Source organism: Euleptes europaea, chromosome 2, assembly GCF_029931775.1.
Source record: "Euleptes europaea isolate rEulEur1 chromosome 2, rEulEur1.hap1, whole genome shotgun sequence".
In the NCBI taxonomy this organism is placed as follows: Eukaryota; Metazoa; Chordata; class Lepidosauria; order Squamata; family Sphaerodactylidae; genus Euleptes; species Euleptes europaea.
Window position 1 is genome coordinate 16,017,509 of NC_079313.1, and position 19,589 is coordinate 16,037,097.

Consider the following 19,589-nt stretch of genomic DNA (forward strand, 5'->3'; position numbering starts at 1 on the left):
TCTTTACCTTTTTAAAAAGGAGAATCAAACCGGCTTACAATCTCCTTCCCTTTCCTCTCCTCACTTTGTGAGGTAGGTGGGCCTGGGAGAGTTCGGAGAGAACCGTGACTAGCCCAAGATCACCCAGCTGGCTTCATGTGGAGGAGCAGGGAAACCCAACCCAGTTCACCAGATTAGAGTCCGCCGCTCATGTGGAGAAGCGTGGAATCAAACCCGGCTTTCCAGATTAGAGTCCACCTCTCTTAACCACTATGCCACGCTGGTGACCACTAACCATCTCTCATCCTCTCCAGCAGGTGTTTTGCTGAAATTGCCTTTTGCCATGCACTCCTGGAGATCCTGTGAGGAGGCCTCCTTCCCAATTGCCAGCTACTTTTCTTTCTCCAGGGAAAAAAGTAAGTCCTAAAAACACAACTGTAGAGCGTGTAGGTGGAGAAAAAACACAACTTGGTGGCCTCAATCTTAGTAGGCCAGTGTCCCTCCACTCTGATGGGGTTACCAACCTCCAGGTACTAGCTGGAGATCTCCTGCTATTACAACTGATCTCCATCTGATAGAGATCAGTTCCCCTGGAGACTTTGGCTACTTTGGCAATTGGACTCTATGGCATTGAAGTCCCTCCCCTCCCTAAACCCCGACCTCCTCATGCTCTGCCCCCAAAAGAGGTCCCTCTTCGCCACTGGCGGGAGGTTTTTGGGGCGGAGCCTGAGGAGGGCAGAGACTTCTATGCCATAGAGTCCAATTGGCAAAGTGGCCATTTTCTCCAGGTGAACTGACCTCTATCGGCTGAAGATCAGTTGTAATAGCAGATCTCCTGCCACCACCTGGAGGTTGGCAACCCTATCGCTCATCCTAACCTACTTCTACATTTGCCAACTCTGGGTTGGGAAATTCCTGGAGATTTAGGGGCAGAGCCTGGGGAGGGCATAGTTTGGGGTGTGGTGAGAGCTTATCAGGGCTTTGATGCCGGATTCTGCCCTCCAAAGCAGCCATTTTGTACAGGGGAACTGATCTCTGTAATCTAGAGATCAGTTGTCATTCTGGGAGGACTCCAGGCCTGGCAGGAGGATGGCAACTTGGTACCTCGCAGGGCTGTTGTGGGGATAAAATGTAAGGAGGAGTGAGCCATGTTGGTAGCCTGATGAAGGGCAGGATAAAAAAAGTAAGAAACAAGCATGCAGAAACTAAAAAGCATGACACATTGCAGAAAATATGATAATACCCCCCAAAAAAGACAGTTAAAGCAGGACACCGTTTATAGCTGCTTATGTGGGTTTAGAGTACCTGTTTTAACAAGAAAACAATGGGCCTGTCAGAGCTGATGGAGCCCGGCTGATCCCTGGATTATCACTGTCTATTCTTAGCCCATTATAGCTATTTAGGTCCAGATATCTGTGGAAATAAAACTCTAGAAAGGCCAAAGTCAGCTGTGTTGGAAGTGGGGATCTTAAAGAGACCCTGCGCGCAATAAATTATAGATCTTTTAAAAACAGCAACCATGTCCACAAAACCGCAGGTAATGTTGCCAGGCCTGTAAACTAGAGACTGTCCTGGGAGCCAAAGCAGGGAATGTTCTAACAGTGGGTGGCTTTGAGTGCCTGCAAATTTTGTGTGCAAACATGAATGCAGGTTATAACTAAGACGCTTAGTGCCTAGACAGAATAAAAGATGAGGGTGGGGCCTTAGAAGTAGTGGGAAGGGAGGTTATCCTGGTTGTTATCCTCTGCAGCACCAAGGGTCTGGTTTGAAACATAAGTGCTTGCAGACTGTTTGGGAACCAGTGACCAAACTACTACCAAATCCAGTCTATACATGAATGGAAAGTGGCTCCTAGGTGCATTTAATTTCAGATGTGGTGGTGAAACCACATGAAGCTCCCTTATACTGAATCAGACCCTTGGCCCATCAAAGTCAGTATTGTCCACTCAGACCAGCAGCGGCTCTCCAGGGTCTCAGGTGGAGGTCTCTCACATCACCTACTTGCCTAGTCCCTTTAACTGGAGATGCCGGGGATTGAACCTGGGACCTTCTGCATGCCAAAAAGATGGAGAGCCAGTGTGGTGTAGGGGTTAAGAGCAGTGGTTTTGAGTGGTGGAGTCTGATCTGGAGAACAGGGCTTGATTCCCCACTCCTCTACGAGTGGCCAACGCCGCGGTAATTTTCTATTGCAGAAGCTCAGGGCAGCAGCTGTGGTTCTCTCTTCCTCCATTTTAGCCTCCCAACACCCCTGTGAGGAATGTCAGGCTGAAGGAGAGCGCATGGATAGTTGAGTGGGGATTGGAACCTGGGCTCTCCGCATGTGTCCAACGTTCTGTCACTGTACGTTGATGTTGCGCTGAGAACTTCCTGTAGCAAGACACACAGGGGCTTGTTCTGAATCCAGAATATGCTTCCCGCAGACACCGAGAGGCTCCGGTTGCCCAAAGGGAAGCTGAGGGGCGAATCTCCAAACCTGAGAGGAGTCCAGCCAGACGTGCCTCCCAAAGTCTATGCTTTGAATGAGTAAGTTGCAGGGCCAACCTTCCACACTCCTGTTTTTCAGCTTTAGGCTCTGTCACCGTCAATGTTACCTGCGTGTAGGGTTGCCAGCCTCCAGGTGGTAATAAAAAAAAAACCCAGCAACTATGACCAAATGGTGTAGTTATTAAGAGCGGTGGTTTGGAGTGGTGGAGTCTGATCTGGAGAACCGGGTTTGATTCCCCACTCCTCCACATGAGCAGCAGAGGCTAAGCTGGTGAACTGGATTTGTTTCCCCACTCCTACACATGAAGCCAGCTGGGTGACCTTGGGCTAGTCACAGTTCTCTCAGCCCCACCCACCACACAGGGTGTCTGTTGTGGGGAGGGGAAGGTGATTGTAAGCTGGTTTGAGTCTCCCTTAAGTGGTAGAGAAAGTGGGCATATAAAAACCAACTCCTCCTCCTCCTCCTCCTTTTTCTATATACAATTATTTCCAAAAATATATTATACTAGGTGATCAATTATAATTATAGTCAAACGTCTATTATAGTGCTTTTAAATATATAGTGTTGTTACAGTTCATTGCTGCAGATACATCTTAATCCCACCATGTGGTCAAAAAAGACCAAAAATTATAATCCAATACACTGCGACACAGGAATCCGGTATTTCCTATTTCATGAAATTTTCTTTCTTCAGTCGCATTTGGCTAAGCTGGACTCCAGCTTGGTGGCCAGTGACACATCCTTACACTTGATACCAGGCTAGAAATGATACTGGTTCCAACAAGGTACACTCAAAAGAGAACTTTAAAACTTGGGTTGGTGGGAAGGAATAAAAGCAAAGAATATACTAGATAAATAAACAAGAGTTCTGCAATCCCATCTCCTTCCCCACTTAGATTCACCCACCCGGAAATCATCCAGAAATCCCAAAGGAAGAAGAAAATCCCCATGAAGACTCGCCAAACCCCAAAGAGTACACTGGTCTTGGAACTGGTAAGACTTTTTTTGGGATGATCCTGGCTAGAGCCTTAAAATGTCTGGTTTAACAGGGGCGAGCCGAGACATGTGCCTCTCTGGACCTGATCCAAGTATGTATGCGGCCCTCTCTCCTGGCTGTCCCCCGCCCCTTCCGAACCACAATACAGCTCAGAGCTCTAAGAAACTGGCAGCCAAGGGGGATACATGTCAAGGCGGAGTCCCTATTGTTTGGGTGTCTCGTGGAGGCCCCATTGGGTTGCCAGCTCCAGGATGGGAAATACCTGGAGATTTTTGGGGTGGAGCCTGAGGAGAGTGGGGTTTGAGGAGGGGAGGGACTTCAATGCCATAGAGTCCAATGGCCAAAGCGGCCATTTTCTCCAGGGGAACTGATCTCTATCGGCTGGAGATCAGTTGTAATAGCAGGAGATCTCCAGCTAGTACCTGGAGGTTGGCAACCCTAAACTGCAGCGATGTTCTCACACCTTTCTAGTGGATCCAAGAGAAATTATCAGAAAGGGAATGTTGACAAACAGTACAGGGGCTCGGAGGCAAGTTGACGAGGCAGTTCTGCTTATGGGGAGGGGAAAGACAAATCTGCGAGATGTACTGTGGGCAGAAACGAGAACTGAGAAAGGAGGGGAGAGGGACATGGGGAGAGAGCTGAGAAGGAACTGAGCAGAAATGAAATGGAAGAGGCAGGAAGCTGTGGACAGGGGTGAAAGTTACTCCATGGGGAAGCCTTGCTTGGGGAGGACGTATGCAAGAGACAAGAGAGTTAGGGTTGCCAACTCTGGGTTGGGAAATACCTGGAGATTTTGTGGGCAGAGCCTGAGGAGGGTGGTGTTTGGGGAGGGGAGGGACTAAAATGCCAATTGCCAAAGCAGCCATTTTCTCCAGGGGAACTGATCCCTATTGGCTGGAGATCAGTTGTAATCGCAGGGGATCTCCAGCCACCACCTGGAGGTTGGCAACCCTAAACGAGATGCAAGCCCACACCGGATATCCAAAGTGGAGGTTGGCAACCCTAGCTAGAGTGCAGACAGTTATGGAGACACGAAGTGGGTAAAGGGGCCTGAATTTCAACTCTAGAAACATAATAAAGTGATGCTCTTCATCTCCTTCCCGGTTTCGATGTGCCTGGTGCCACCTGGTGGCGGCTGCACATTATGGGACCTTCATGTCTGCTGGACCGCCTCTCCTGGTATGCCCCCCACACACACACACACCACAGAGAACATTACGTTCTGCAAATAACAACCTCCTGGGGGTACCTGGCCCAAAGACTGTCCGGCTGTCCTTGACCAGGGGTAGGGCTTTTTCGGCCTGGTGGAAGTCCCTTTCTAATGAGACCAGGGCCCTGTGAGATCTCAAAGAATTCCACGGGGCCCGCAAGACGGATTTATTCCACCAGGCCTATGGCTGAGGACAGCTATGTCAGAGGTTCCCCAACTGTGCTCCGTGTAGCACTTGGTGCTCCGCGAGACATCTTCTAGTGCTCCATGAGGAGACCGGAAAGAAAAATATACTGTCATTCGGTTTAGTATATAGATGCTAGGTGAAAATTAATGTTCCGTGATGAATTTCTCCCCTGAAAAGTGCTCCGTGACTCAAAAAGCTGGAGATCTTCTGCTATTACAACTGATCTCCAGCAGATAGAGAGCAGTTCACCTGGAGAAAATGGTCGCTTTGGCAATTGGACTCTGTGGCATTGGAGTCAGGAACACATGAAGCTGCCTTGTACTGAATCAGACCCTGGGTCCATTAAAGTCAGTATTGTCTACTCAGACCAGCAGCAGCTCTCCATGGTCTCAGGCTGAGCTCTTTCACATCACCTATTTGCCTAGTCCCTTTAACTGGAGATGCCTGGGATTGAACGTGGGACCTTCTGCATGCCAAGCAGATACTCTACCACTGAGTCCCCAGGCTCCGCCACAAAAACCTCCCACCGGTTGCAAAGAGGGACCTGGCAATCCTACTTCCTACCCTACATTCGCCCACCTTGTTCTGTACTATACTATCTATCTGCTTTTATTGTAAATGTTTATGGGGCTGTAAAGTGTGTAGATTTTGTAAATTATTTTATTTTTATGATTTTTTGTTGTAATTTTATTGTATTTTCTATATTTATTAACATGTTGTGAGCTGCCCTGAGCCTGGCCTTGGCCAGGGAGTGAGGGTGGGATAAAAACGAACTAACTAAATAATGCATCAGATCCGTGATGGGCAGCGCTTGCCTTTTCTCTTCAGCCTTGTTTGCTTTGCAGGAAGAAACTTTAGCTGTGTCTTCCTTGACAGCTCACTGGAACGATGCCTCCATGTTCACCGTGCATTTCCAGGGCCGGCACTATCAGGTTAGTGCGCTTTGTTTTTGGCTGAGCCCCCAAATGGACATGGTGGGAATCTCCTTGGAATTCTTTCCCCCGCCCATGCTCAGGCTGATAGAATCATAGAGTTGGAAGGGACCACCAGGGTCATCTAGTCCAGCCCTTGCACAATGCAGGAAATTCACAAGTACCTCCCCCCCACACACACCCAGTGACCCCTATTTCATGCCCAGAAGATGGCCAAGATGCCCTCCCTCTCATGATCTGCCTAAGTTCATAGAATCAGCATTGCTGACAGATGGCCATATAACCTCTGCTTAAAAACCTCCAGGGAAGGAGAGCTTACCACCTCCCGAGGAAGCCTGTTCCACTGAGGAACCGCTCTAACTGTTAGAAAATTCTTCTTAATGTCTAGACGGAAACTCTTTTGATTTAATTTCAACCCGATGGTTCTGACCCGACCTTCTGGGGCAACAGAAAACAACTCGGCACCATCCTCTATATAACAGCCCTTCAAGTACTTGAAGACGGTTATCATATCCCCTCTCAGTCTTCTCCTCTTCAGGCTAAACATACCCAGCTCCTTCAACCTTTCCTCATAGGACCTAGTCTCCAGACCCCAAACCATCTTTGTTGCCCTCCTCTGGGCATGTTCCAGCATGTCTACATCCTTTTTAAATTGTGGTGTCCAAAACTGAACACAAACTGATGATGCTCATAATGAAAATGAATACACAGCCCTTAAGGGAAGCTTCTGCTACAAAAAAATCTAGAACCAAATATACAAAATGCCACAATGACGGCTTATTGATGCAAACAACTAAAGCCGTTCTTCGCTGTTCACCACCAAATTGTTCCTGCAATATAATGGTTATGTGTCTAGGGACCAGATCACATTAATGGAAGTAGGGTTGCCAATCTCCAGGTGATTGGAGGAGGAAAAAAGACACCTCTGTACAAATATCCAGGGGATAAGAAAATCAGTACAGGAGCGAATATTATTGGAAATCAACAAATTCTTATTGTGACTACACACATATATATTACAAAAATAGTCACGTTGACCATCAACATACAAAACGCAACATGCATCAGACACAAAAGGTGGGTAATAAATAGGGTGAGTACACTTCAGTCAATAATCTTTCTATGTTTCTTTTTCCACAGGAGCAGGTTTGTATGGACGAAAGGATGTCAATGGACACAAGTTCATCAAGAGGATACGATCATTTTGAAGTCTCAAAACTCAAATCTTCATCAGTCCTTCATAACAGAAGTCTCATAAATTCCTATGTTATCATCCATGTTGCACAATCCCCTTAGGGTAAGGTTGCCAAAGTATTGCAATATCAAAATATCCCAAGCAGGGTAAAATTCAAAGTTCCTTCCTCTAAGGGTAAGGTCAGAAAAAGGACTGATGAAGATTTGAATTTTGAGACTTCGAAACGATCGTATCCTCTTGATGAACTTGTGTCCATGGACAGCCTTTCGTCCATACAAACCTGCTCCTGTGGAAAAAGAAACAGAAAGATTGACTGAAGTGTACTCACCCTATTTATTACCCACCTTTTGTGTCTGATGCATGTTGCGTTTTGTATGTTGATGGTCAACATGGCTATTTTTGTAATATATATGTGTGTAGTCACAATAAGAACTTGTTGATTTCCAATAATATTCGCTCCTGTACTAATCTCCAGGTGATGGCTGGAGATCTCCTGCTATTACAACTGATCTCCAGGTGACAGAGCTTAGTTCCCCTGGAGAAAATGGCCACTTTGGAGGGTGGACTCTATGGCATTATACCCCATTGAAGCCCCTACCCTCACCAAATCCTGCTCTCCTCAGTCTCCACCCCCCAAAAATCTACAGGTATTTCCCAACCCAGAGCTGGCAACTCTACATGGAAGAGAGGTTCAGTGAGAGCCTTGATGGCTAAATGGATCCTCCATGTCCTGTGACAGTATATCTCTGCTTGTTGGGCAATAAACAAGGGAGAACTGTTGCCTCCCTACCCTGTTTGTAGGCTTCCCCAAATAATCAGACTGTCCACTGTTGGAAACAGGATAGTGGGCTAACTGTTCCCACCCAGGTCTAATTCAACAGGGCTGCTTTTATGTTTACAAGCTCATCCTTGAAGGGCTCATAAGTGTTTACACTACAAAAAGTAAGTGAATGTATTCTATCCCAAGGGTTGCCAGGTCCCTCTTTGCCACCGGTGGGAGGTTTTAGGGGCAGAGCCTGAGGAGGGCAGGGTTTGGGGAGGGAATTCAATGCCATAGAGTCCAATTGGCAAAGCGGCCATTTTCTCCAGGTGAACTGATCTCTATCGGCAGGAGATCAGTTGTAATAGTGGTAGAGCTCCAGCCATCACCTGGAGGTTGGCAACCATACCTATCCCACAAACTTACCTTGTATTACATCCAATATATTATTGCCAGAGTCATGCTGTTTAACAATATAGATCACTGGTTACCAAAGTGGGCAGTACCCCCTTGGGGGGCGGTGGGATTGCCTAGGGGGGCACTAAGAGTCAAGGGGGCAGCAGGGGGGCGCTAGAGGTGGGCCCCTTCAACTGTGTTGTTCACTAATTTACCATAGATCAAACTATGGCCCCATGCTGGCAAATTTGGTGAAAACTATCGGAATTGTTTTCCGGACTTTGAAGAGCTGGTACCACTGGATCAAACTAGTTCATCAGTTTTGTTGAATAAATTGTAACTAAAAAGTTTTAATTTGATTTTGAATAGATGTGCAATTAATTGTTACTGTGCTGAAATTTTATTGTCATTATCTTCTTTATTGTGTCATGCAAACCCCTATTTTGAACAATGCTTTTCATAGGACCGGGTAGGGGGCGGTGCGCTGGGGTTGAGTTTGTGGAACCAAGGGGGCGGTGGCCCGAAAAGTTTGGGAACCACAGATATAGATGGTATTCCTTCAGTGCCTTCTTAGGCATAACCGGTTAATGGCCTACTTGATTCACCCATTGATTTGGATTTTGTGTTTCTGTAAGGTTTCCTTTAAGCTGAGGCCCCACCTGGAAGAGTTCCTGGAAGAACTTGCCAAAATCTATGAGGTATGTTAACATTGGCACTGTGGCCTAAATGGGGTGGATGGGGGTGCAGTTATAAAAAAAACCCGTCTTATATCTTTTTAAAAAGAAAAACATTAAAGCAGGCACAAAAGTGCTCTGGAGGCTGGGGTGCGGGATGTTACTTGGCTCCAGTGACATTACAGTTGCTGGCCAATAGTCCCTCCTCCACACAGCAGTTGTGCATGCATTAAGGGATCTGTGTCTCCTTTCTTGGAGGATGAACAGGGCTTTGAAGTGCATCGAAAGCAGAACTTCTAGCAACAGAGAGGAAAGATGTTTGGTCTTGTTTGCGGGCTTCCTAGAGGCACGTGGTTGGCTGCTGTGTGGACAGACTGCTGGACTTGATCGGCCTTGATCTGATCCAGCGTGGCCTTTCTTATGTTCTTATGCCTATTATATTAGGGTGCTGTGGAACACAGGCAGGATGGTGCTGCTGCCGTCGTCTTGTTTGGGGGCTTCCTAGAGGCGCCTGGTTGGCCACTGTGTGAACGGACTGCTGGACTTGATGGACCTTGGTCTCATCCAGCATGGCCTTTTTTATGTACTTATTGCATTAGATGGTGCTCTCCTGCCACCTCCACCATTCTGGCAATGTTCCAGTGTGCCTTCAGCCTTGGATAGGGTTTGTGGGGTGGGGGCATTATTCAGGGGTTATTCTATGAACACGAACATATGAGTTCAGTCTGGAAGTGGGAACCAATATAGTGTGGTCCGATTATATGGTCTGTCGGTGAATTCTCTGAAGAAGGAATGGTAAAACAGGTGACTACCAGATCCCTAAAATGATGATGGACACGTTATGAATAGTGAACTGCAATCCTGATTAATACAGGATCCCAATCCGTACCCGTCAAGAATTTCTACCGAGGGATCAGTGGAAGAAGTACCTATGTTTTTTGGACTTTGGTTTTATATTAGTCATAACGTCTGGAGTTTAACTTTGCAGCAAAATGTTGTTGTAACTGCATGAGCATGGCACACTGCTGCTATATTGTTATTGTATTATATCTCACAGTATAGTCATTTATGGCTTATAGTCTGTATACATTGGTTATTTTTTGTGGTTAGCCTGAGTCGCTGTGATTTTTGGTTGAAGTTATTCCATAACTGGCTGGAAACGAAGTTCAGGCCTCTCTCCTTGTCTCTCTTCAGGTCTTTGTTTTCACGACTGCCAAGCAGGACTATGCGGATAAAATTCTGGAGGCCTTTGGACCACAGAGAAAGCTGATCAGGTGACAAGGTTCTTGGGGAACTCCAGGCCAGCATAGGGTTGCCAATTCCAGCTTTGGAAAGTTCCTGGATATTTGGGGTGCAGTACCTTGGGAGGGGAGGGAGCTGCCATACAGTTCACTCTCCAAAGCAGCCGTTTTCTCCAGGGCAACCAATCTCTGTAGTCCGGAGATCAGTTGTAATTCCAGGAAAACTCCAGACCCCACCCGGAGGTTGGTAACCCTAGGCCAAGAGGGGTTGGGCGGAGAGGGGAGGACAGAATCCATGCATTTAGCGCAGTTAATGCAACATCGTGGCCATTTATGCAGGGCTGTTTCCCTGCGGTCACCCCTGCTGACTGCTCTGGTGCTTCGTTCAGATTATGCATGCATTTCCCGGCCATCAGGGGTCGCCTTCCTCTCCCTGCACGATTTTGCACGTTTTGCCCATGTTCTCCAGATTCTCGCTAAAACAGCATGTTGAAAACACTGGCAAAATGCCCAGAAACGCACGGGGAGAGCAAGGCGACCTCTGACGGATGGGAAATGCATGCATAATCTAAATCAGTGGTTCTCAAACTGTGCTCCACGGAGCACTTGGTGCTCCGCAAAACATCTCCTAGTACTCCGTGAAGAGATTGGAAAGAAAAATACTACTGTCATTCGGTTTAGTATATAGTATATATTTAGCTAGGTGAAAATTACTGCTCGGTGATGAATTTCTCTCTTGAAAAGTGCTCCATGGCTCAAAAAGTTGGGGAACCACTGATCTAAACAAAGCACCGGAGCAGTCGGCAGGGGTGACCACGAGGGAAACAGTCCTGCATAAATGGCCCATGTCTAATACTTCAACTTTTGTCTGAGATGACATCAGAAATGCCAAGCTGAAAGTAGCTGAGAATACAGATCCTTCCCTGAAAAGAGGCATTCCTTCCTGTGTGAGAGAGGAGGGGGAATGCCTCTCCTGAAGTACTCCTAGCTACCTGCAGTTTTAGATGGTGGTCTTACAGTCATTATAACATTATTATTAAAAATTCCTGATTATTCAAAAAGAACCTTTTTACTTGATCAAGATTTCCCATTGACGAACAAATCAGCTTGTCGCCCCTTCCTCTCTTCTCTCACCTTGCTAGACACATGCTTTATCAAGAGGACTGTCTGTGTCGCCAGGGCTACTACGTAAAGGATCTTTCTGTACTAGAGAGAGACCTGGCCAGGACCGTGGCTGTTGCAAATAACCCGGAAGCATTTCCTTGCCAGGTAAGTGTTTGGCTTGGTTTTCACCCCTCTCTCTCCCAGCGCTCTGAAGCTTAAGGAAGCATATCCACCAGACTGGACCATATTATGTGCAGTGGGGATGATTGTAGAAAGTGATTCAAACAGATAAAAGGAAGTATTTCTTCACATGACGCATAGCTAAATTGTGGAACTCCCTGCCCCAGGATGTGGGGATGGCTGCCAACTTGGAAGGCTTTAAGAGGGGAGTGGGCATGTTCATGGAAGAGAGGGCTATTCATGGCTACTAGTCAAAATGGATACTAGTCATGATGCACACCTATTCTCTGCAGGATCAGAGGAGCATGCCTGTATATTAGGTGCTGTGGAACACAGGCAGGATAATGCCACTGCAGTCATCTTGCTTGTGGGCTTCCTAGAAGCACCTGGTTGGCCACTGTCTAAACAGACACCTGGACTTGATGGACCTTGGTCTGATCCAGCAGGACTTTTCTTATGTTCTTATGAATACTAGTCATGATGCATGCCTGTTCTCTCCAGGATCAGAGGAACATGCCTATTATATTAGGTGCTGTGGAACACAGGCAGAATAATGCTGCTGTACTTGTCTTGTTTGTGGGCTTCCTAGTAGCACCTGGCTGGCCACTGTGTGAACAGACTGCTGGACTTGATGGACCTTGGTCTGATCCAGCATGGCTCTTCTTATGTTCTAAGTTTGCAGCTACCGACTGCAAGAAGGAAGGCGAGCCGAGTGGCTTGTGTGGGGCTGGCTCGGACTCTTGCCCTACACCTGTCCGCATTGTCCCAGGTGTGAGCTGAGTGGGCCCTGCAGCACTGCTCAGCTTGCTCTTGGGCTAGTTGAACCTCCTGGTCCAGCTCTGGTCTTACATTTCAAGCCTGAGACCTTCAGAAACTGCCAAAAATCTTCAAGTGGGACTCTGCTCTGTAGTGGTGAACAAATGTAGAGCCCTCCCTGTTTCTCTTCCATTCTGCTAAGACTTCCAACGTGATACTGATCCCCAAGTGGCTGGGAAGTCTGCGGGACAAGGAATTGCTACGACTCATCCCAGTGCTGAAACATCTAAGCCAGGTGGTAAGTCTGTGGGGATACGGATTCTAAATAAAAGGAACTATCAGAGAGCCTAGATAAGCACACAAAAACAACGAGAAATTCTAGGTGTCTACTCTTTTTTAATGAGTCAAGTTTCCAGTGCTCATATCCAGAGCAGGAGAAGGACTCTTTTAAATCAAGTTTCCAGTCCTCATGGCCGGAGCAGGCAAAGTACTGTTTTAAATCAAATTTCCAGTCCTCATGGCCGGAGCAGGGAAAAGTACCACTCTTTCTGGTATACAACTTGCTCTCTTCCCTCCTCCCTCCATTCATTAGATCCTGCCCCATTTCTGGATACCATCCTAGTTAAGAGGAATTGGCTTTCATCTCCACCTACCTCGATCAAAAGTTGTGATTCTTCTTCTGCAGGATGACGTTCGTGCTGAAATAGAGAGGAAACGTCATGGCACACCAACGTAGGAGGCTAGACATCCTCTTCGGACACAACCGCCCTCCATTCCCATACCGAGTTTGGTTTGGTGCAGTCAAAAGCCCTAGAAGTTAAATCAGGGTCTGGGGGAGATCTTTTAGCCTGTGGCCCTGGTGAATTTTGGCTTCCATTGACTTGAGTTTGGTGGAGATCACAAGACTTGACAGTTTGGCGACTTTGTAAGCTTTGCCATGAACTCGGGGGAGTGACAGGAACTCCGATCTTACAGAATGGGGTTGCTTTGGGCAGAGAAGAAATGGTTGTTCCAAATTCATTTTTGACAGGGTGATAAATGCACCCCAGCTTTGTGTTTGGAGGGGAAAGAGTCCTCCTACATGTAAGTCCTAGCTTGGTATTGGGGAGTTTTTCTCCCCTGGCTTGTTTTAAGGACACCCTAAGGTGAATTTCCTGTGTAAAGGCTGCACAGTGTTTTCTGAACTGTGCCCTATTCTTTCGTAATTGCACAAACCATTTTATAGATGACAAATAAAACTTTATTTTCTCCTACTCACTCCCCAAAAGCCCAGTGTCTGTTCCTGTCTTTGAATCTACTTCTTCTTTTGGGGAGAGTGGCGGTCTGCAACTCCAGTCCCCTTACGTGGTGAACCAATCGGAGACACTGTCCCGATAACCAGCTTAAAAGGTTCCTGACAAAGCAGCTGGGAAGCTGTGCCGCGCTGCACGTGTCCCGTTGCCATGCCAGCAGTTACTCCACAGCAGTTTGCAAGTCAGCTTTCAGTTTGAGCCAGTTTTGCAAAAGGATCAAAATGTGAGGTCTAACCAGAGCAGAGTAAAGCGATACCGTCCAGATCACGTGAAGTGATGGTATCGCTTTTCTCTGCTCTGGTTAGACCTCACCTAGAGTACTGTGTTCAGTTTTGGGCACCGCAATTTAAGAAGGATGTAGACAAGCTGGAACTTGTCCAGAAGAGGGCAACAGAGATGGTGAGGGGTCTGGAGATCAAATCCTGTGAGGAAAGGTTGAAGGAGCTGGGTATGTTTAGCTTGAAGAGAAGACTGAGAGAGGATATGATAACCATCTTCAAGTACTTGAAGGGCTGTCACATAGAGGAGAGTGCCGAGTTGTTTTCTGTCACCCCAGAAGGTCGGACCAGAACCAACAGGTTGAAATTAAATCAAAAGAGTTTCCAACAGTTAGAGCGGTTCCTCAGTGGAACAGGCTTCCTCGGGAGGTGGCGGGCTCTTCTTCCCTGAAGGTTTTTAAGCAGAGCCTAGATGGTCATCTGTCAGCAATTCTGATTCTATGACCTTAGGCAGATCATGAGAGGGAGGGCATCTTGGGCATCTTCTGGGCATGGAGTAGGGGTCACTGGGGGTGTGGGGGGGAGGTAGTTGTGAATGTCCTGCATTGTGCAGGGGGTTGGATTAGATGACCCTGGTGGTCCCTTCCAACTCTATGATTCTATGACTTGCTGGAGAGGGCAAGAGGCCCCAAATCAAGTCGGGCCCTAGAGGAGTGTTTTCTTTGCATGTTTTTTGTGTGAAAACGTGTAAGCTGGTGTGCGAAAAGGGTGTAGAACGCCTGTGTGTGAACACTGCTGCTGTTCCGTGATACAGACAAAAGTGAGACGCTGCCCCATTTACTCATCTTTTGAGCACAGTTGTGCGGAAGGTGAATCCGTAGGTGGGCGGTTGTGCTTTTATGCCCAAGTGTCAAATCTCCGTATGGAGACGGTTCCGTGAATGGGAAGAGGGCAAGGGAGCTTATTGTCCACCTCCTGGCACTTGTCCAGATATGGGTCCAAGACTACCATGTTTGGTATGTCGGCGTTCCCTTGCCTTTGCCCTAGGAGGTAAATGCGTCCGTTCACCGTACTGCAGCCTTTAAAGAACTTCTGGGTCAAGCATTCTTCGTCCACTAGGGTCCACTCGCCGGTGTCCATATCAAAGCGAAATGCGCCCCCTCCAATGGTGTAGACAGCCCCGTTCAAGGCCGTGACACACAGGTCATACCTGACAGCAGGAAGAAGAAGAAGAGTTGGTTTTTATATGCCGGTTTTCTCTACCACTTAAGGAAGAATCGCTCTGCAGAGGCAGGCAATGGCAAACCACCTCTGAACATCACTTGTCTTGAAAATCCTACGGGGTCGCCATGAGTCGGCCGCGACTTGAAGGCGCTTTCCACCAGCACCACTTCCAGCCGAGATCCAGTCAGATCAACTCACCTTGGAAGCGGAGAGAATGAGACGACGTCCCAAATGTCAGTCTCCACGTCCAGCCTCTGCACGGCGCTGCACACATCTCCGTTCTCACCCAGGCCACAGATCACATAAATGTGGGTCCCCACGCTGACGGCCCCCGCGCGCTCCACGGGGTGCACCAGCTGGCTCGTGCTCACCCAGGCGGAGTCAGCTGGGGCCAGGCGCTCGACGTCTGGGGTGATGCCCTCTTCGGTGCTCCCCCCCATGACGTAAAGGTGGAGGCCGACCCCCACGGCACAGTGGCTGTTTCGGGCCTTCTTCATGGCTGGTCCCTCCAGCCAGCTGTTGTCCCAGCTGTTGTAGATCAGCACCCAGTCCACATTGTACCATACGAACTCCTCTCGGAAGAACCCCCCTGTTACAAAAAGGAAATTCCCTGGTGGAAGAAGACACAAAAAAACACAACCTGTCACTAAGTTTGGCACTGGCATGAAGTAGCCGATATAACCAGCGTGGTGTAGTGGTTAAGAGCGGTGGTTTGGAGCGGTGGACTCTGATCTGGAGAACTGGGTGTGATTCCCCACTCCTCCACATGAAGGAGAGTTGGTTTTTATATGCCAACTTCCTCTATCAGTTAAGGGAGACTCAAACCAGCTTACAATCACCTTCCCTTCCCCTCCCCACAACAGACATCTTGTGAGGTAGGTGGGGCTGAGAGAGCTCTAACAGAGCTGTGACTTGCCCAAGGTCACCCAGCTGGCTTCGTGTGCAGGAGTGGGGAAACAAATCCAGATCACCAGATTAGCTTCGCCGCTCATGTGGAGGAGAGGGGAATCAAACCCGGTTCTCCAGATTAGAGTCTACCGCTCCAAACCACCACTCTTAACCACTACACGCTGGCTCTCGTGATTAGCAGTGGATGCTAATATGGAGACGCCCACCAGCTTAGATGGCGTTAGGCAAACACACAGAATTAAAAGGGGAGCCTCCATGTCCAAAAGCAGCGTACCTTTTAATGTGACTGAAGGGCTAATACAGCATCCTGCTTCCAACAGGGGCCAGCCAGGTGCCCCCAAAGGAAAACCCATAAACGGGGCGGGGGGAACCAGCTTTCTGTTGTCGTTCCCCGGACCCCCCAGCTTGTATTCCAGAAGGCACTTCTTGGACAGAGATACTATTTTAGCCGCTGTGGCTGACAGACCTCTTTCATAAATGTGCCTAATTTCCTTTTAAAGCCATTTTACCCAGCGTCCCTCATGTGGCAGAGAGTTCCACATGTTAACTGTGTATCGTCTCTACTCAATATACTGCCTGTCAATTGCATTCAGTGGCTTGGGGAAAATCTGTTACCTAGCCTTTGGGAACCTTAAACCGCTGCCTACCAGGTGTTGCAAGAGCTTGTCTTTGTCTATTCCAAGGCTGGCCAGGAGGAATTGAGAGCAGGGGAATGATAACAACGAAACCTCTTTGCTTCAAGAATACACTGCAGAGAGACTGACACCCCCTAGGAGAGTCGTTTGCGAGCAAGGAAAGGAATTTGACTAGCTCTTTCCTCTTGTGGCCCAGGGCTTAGAGCTGCAACATGGGTGCTTTAGAACACACATAGTTGGCTCGCTACTCCCAAATATGCATCCCATGATTAGTGGGCAAGCTGCAGAGCATGGTACACATGCCTCTTCGGCTATGAACCGCGTTGGCATGCTTGCCCCCACCAGGCCTCCCTGTAGGGTTGCCAACCTCCAGGTTGTGGCTGGAGATCTCCTGCTATTGCAACTGATCTCCAGCGGATAGAGATCAGTTCACCTGGAGCAAATGGCTTTGAGGTCCCTCCCCTCTCCAAACCCCGCCTTCCTCAGACTCCACCTCCCAAATCTCCAGGTATTTCCCAACCCGAAGCTGGCAACCCTACCTTCCTGGCTGGTAGGGCTGCCAACCTGCAGATACTAGCTGGAGATCTCCTGCTATTAGGTATCAGTTCTCCTGGATAAAATGGCCACTTTGGCCATTGGACTCTATGGCATTGAAGTCCCTCTCTTCTCCAAACCCTGCCCTCCTCAGGCTCCACCCAAAAATACTCCCCTATGGCACTGAAGTCCCTCCCCTCTCCAAACCCCGCCTTCCTCAAACTCCACCTCCCAAATCTCCAGGTATTTCCCAACCCGAAGCTGGCAACCCTACCTTCCTGGCTGGTAGGGCTGCCAACCTGCAGGTACTAGCTGGAGATCTGCTATTAGGTATCAGTTCTCCTGGATAAAATGGCCACTTTGGCCATTGGACTCTATGGCATTGAAGTCCCTCTCTTCTCCAAACCCTGCCCTCCTCAGGCTCCGCCCAAAAATACTCCCCTATGGCACTGAAGTCCCTCCCCTCTCCAAACCCCGCCTTCCTCAGACTCCACCTCCCAAATCTCCAGGTATTTCCCAACCCGAAGCTGGCAACCCTACCTTCCTGGCTGGTAGGGCTGCCAACCTGCAGGTACTAGCTGGAGATCTGCTATTAGGTATCAGTTCTCCTGGAGAAAATGGCCACTTTGGCCATTGGACTTTATGGCATTGAAGTCCCTCTCTTCAAACCCTGCCCTCCTCAGGCTCCGCCCAAAAAAACTCCTGCCAGTGGCAAAGAGGGACCTGGCAACCATAGACTCCGTCCCCCAAATCTCCAGGTATTTCCCAATCCAAAACTGGCAACCCTACCTCCCCAGCAGGGTTGCCAACTCCAGGCTGGGAAATTCCCAGAGATTTGAGGATGATGCATGAGGAGGGTGGGGTTTGGAGAGGGCCCTCAGCAGGGTATGAGGCCAGAGAGTCCACCCTCCAGAACAGCCATTTTCTCTGGGGGAGTTGATCTCTGTGATTGGGAGGTCAGATGTGATTCCAGGTGACCTCCAGGCCTCATCTGGAGGTTGGCATCCCTACACCCCCAGCCAATCTCACATGCAGGCAGTTACCTACTGCAGCCAGGGCATACTGGGTGAGGTTCTTGCGCTGGAGCGGAGCACAGGCCTGCCACGCACCACTCTTCGGGTGAAACTGGAAAAGCTCCTGCTGTTCTTTGTCGTGTTTCCCAGCCAGGACGTAGAGGGTCTCGTAGCTCCGGCCGACGCAGGGCAACCGGGCCACATCCTTCCAGCTGGCGGGCGGGCAGCTGTCCAGCTTCTTCACCAGCTTGGCAGCCAAGTCCTGCCCGGACCTCTTGCTGCGCTTCACCAGGAGGTCCAAGAAGGAGAGGCTCAGGAAAGGGACCCTGACCAGGCCCACGAGCTCCAGGAAGTCCTGTTCCCGTCCCGCCGGTTCTGCCGCCACCCATCGCATCACGGTGTCAAAGACCATGTCCTCCCGGGCCACGAAGAGGTCGTCGCTCTGCAGCAGCTCCACCAGCGAGGCCTTGGGGAGGTCCTCGAACTCCTCGTGGGCGGCCACGTCTGCCCAGTGGCTGAGCGCGACGGCCAGGGCCGCCTCGCGGAGACCGCTGCAAGCAAAATGCTCGGCATAGGCCAGCAAGCTGAGGCAGTTGGAAATGTGCAGCTCCCTTTCCAGAAACCTCTCGCAGCGTCTCTTCATGCTCTCGAACTGGAGGAAGTCGGCCGCCTCCACCAGGCTGGCCACGTTGTGGCGGTCGATGGCGATCGTGCCCGTCCGGGCGAAGTTGAGGAGGGCCCGGAAGGGCTCTGTCTCGACCCCCCTGATCGTGATGTGCCTCTCGGTGCGCTCTCGGGTGCCCCCATAGAACATGGCCTCGAAGTACCGGCTGTGGCGGGCCAGGGTCCACCTGTTGACAGGGAAGAGCTCGGCGCCAACCTCCAGGACAGTGTCATTTTCTGGCTCAGGCTGGTCGGCCAGCTCCTCAGCCTCCTCTTCACCGTCCATGTTCGCTGCCTTTCTCCCCTTAAGCCCTCCCTCCTCAAGTTTCTTGGCCCACGTCGAGGCCTCGAGACTGCGGCTGCCTGCCTGGGACGGAAATAGAAATGATGTGTTCACCCTAAAATTAGACCCTCTTTGTCTCTGTGGCTGCTCTGATTATCCACATGCTTATCCAGGCCTAGTGTAACAGTTTGCTTGGCTGGTAAGAAGAAATTTGGGAGGGAGCAGGGGAGGAATGCTCTTTAAACTTGGTCACTTCAAGCAAACGTTTTCTTGTCTGGTTAATAGAGGAGCCCCGTGGCGCAGAGCGGTAAGCTGCAGTTCTGCAGTCCAAGCTCTGCTCACGACCTGAGTTCGATCCCGATGGAAGTTGGTTTCAGGGAGCCGGTGTGGTGTCCTGACAAACATGCACACACATTCCATTGTCTGGAAGCAGAAGCATCACAGACACACACACACACACAGCGCGATTAGACTGTCTCTACCCAAGGACAGAGGCTTCCCTTCCCCCGTTCCAGCTCACAAGGAACTCTCTGGCCTCTATAGATTGCTTTGTTCTTCTATGTGAATGTGAATGGCTAGTTAGATGCGCGTGCTGACTTTGAGGTTCATGCGTGTCCATGGCAAGGAGTTTGGACCTGTCGGTCAGGTGGATGTGTCAGGGGAGGAGGGGGGCGGTGAGATATCGGACTGGATTCAGACCATACAGTCTACATGGCCTT

The 19,589-nt window shown here is 49.3% G+C and overlaps 1 protein-coding gene across 1 annotated transcript; it reads right to left on the reverse strand.

Annotated features, from left to right (window-relative positions):
• Positions 1 to 14,498: 14,498 nt before the first annotated feature.
• On the reverse strand, positions 14,499 to 18,873 carry LOC130473833 (kelch-like protein 21). The gene is made up of 3 exons (XM_056845445.1): positions 17,955 to 18,873; positions 15,032 to 15,443; positions 14,499 to 14,819 (listed from the first exon to the last, which is right to left on the reverse strand). The coding sequence occupies exons 1-3, from the start codon at positions 18,871 to 18,873 to the stop codon at positions 14,507 to 14,509; spliced, it is 1,644 nt and encodes a 547-aa protein (XP_056701423.1). The 3' UTR covers positions 14,499 to 14,506.
• Positions 18,874 to 19,589: the final 716 nt, after the last annotated feature.

What these genes read in the sequence shown, in the direction of transcription:
- LOC130473833 (XM_056845445.1), bottom strand. Translation starts at nt 18,873, where the DNA reads ATGGACGGTGAAGAGGAGGCTGAGGAGCTGGCCGACCAGCCTGAGCCA. An exon ending in GTATGCCCTGGCTGCAGTAG is followed by an intron (nt 15,444 to 17,954) that starts GTAACTGCCTGC and finishes TTCTTCCACCAG; the next exon opens with GGAATTTCCTTTTTGTAACA. An exon ending in TCATTCTCTCCGCTTCCAAG is followed by an intron (nt 14,820 to 15,031) that starts GTGAGTTGATCT and finishes TCCTGCTGTCAG; the next exon opens with GTATGACCTGTGTGTCACGG.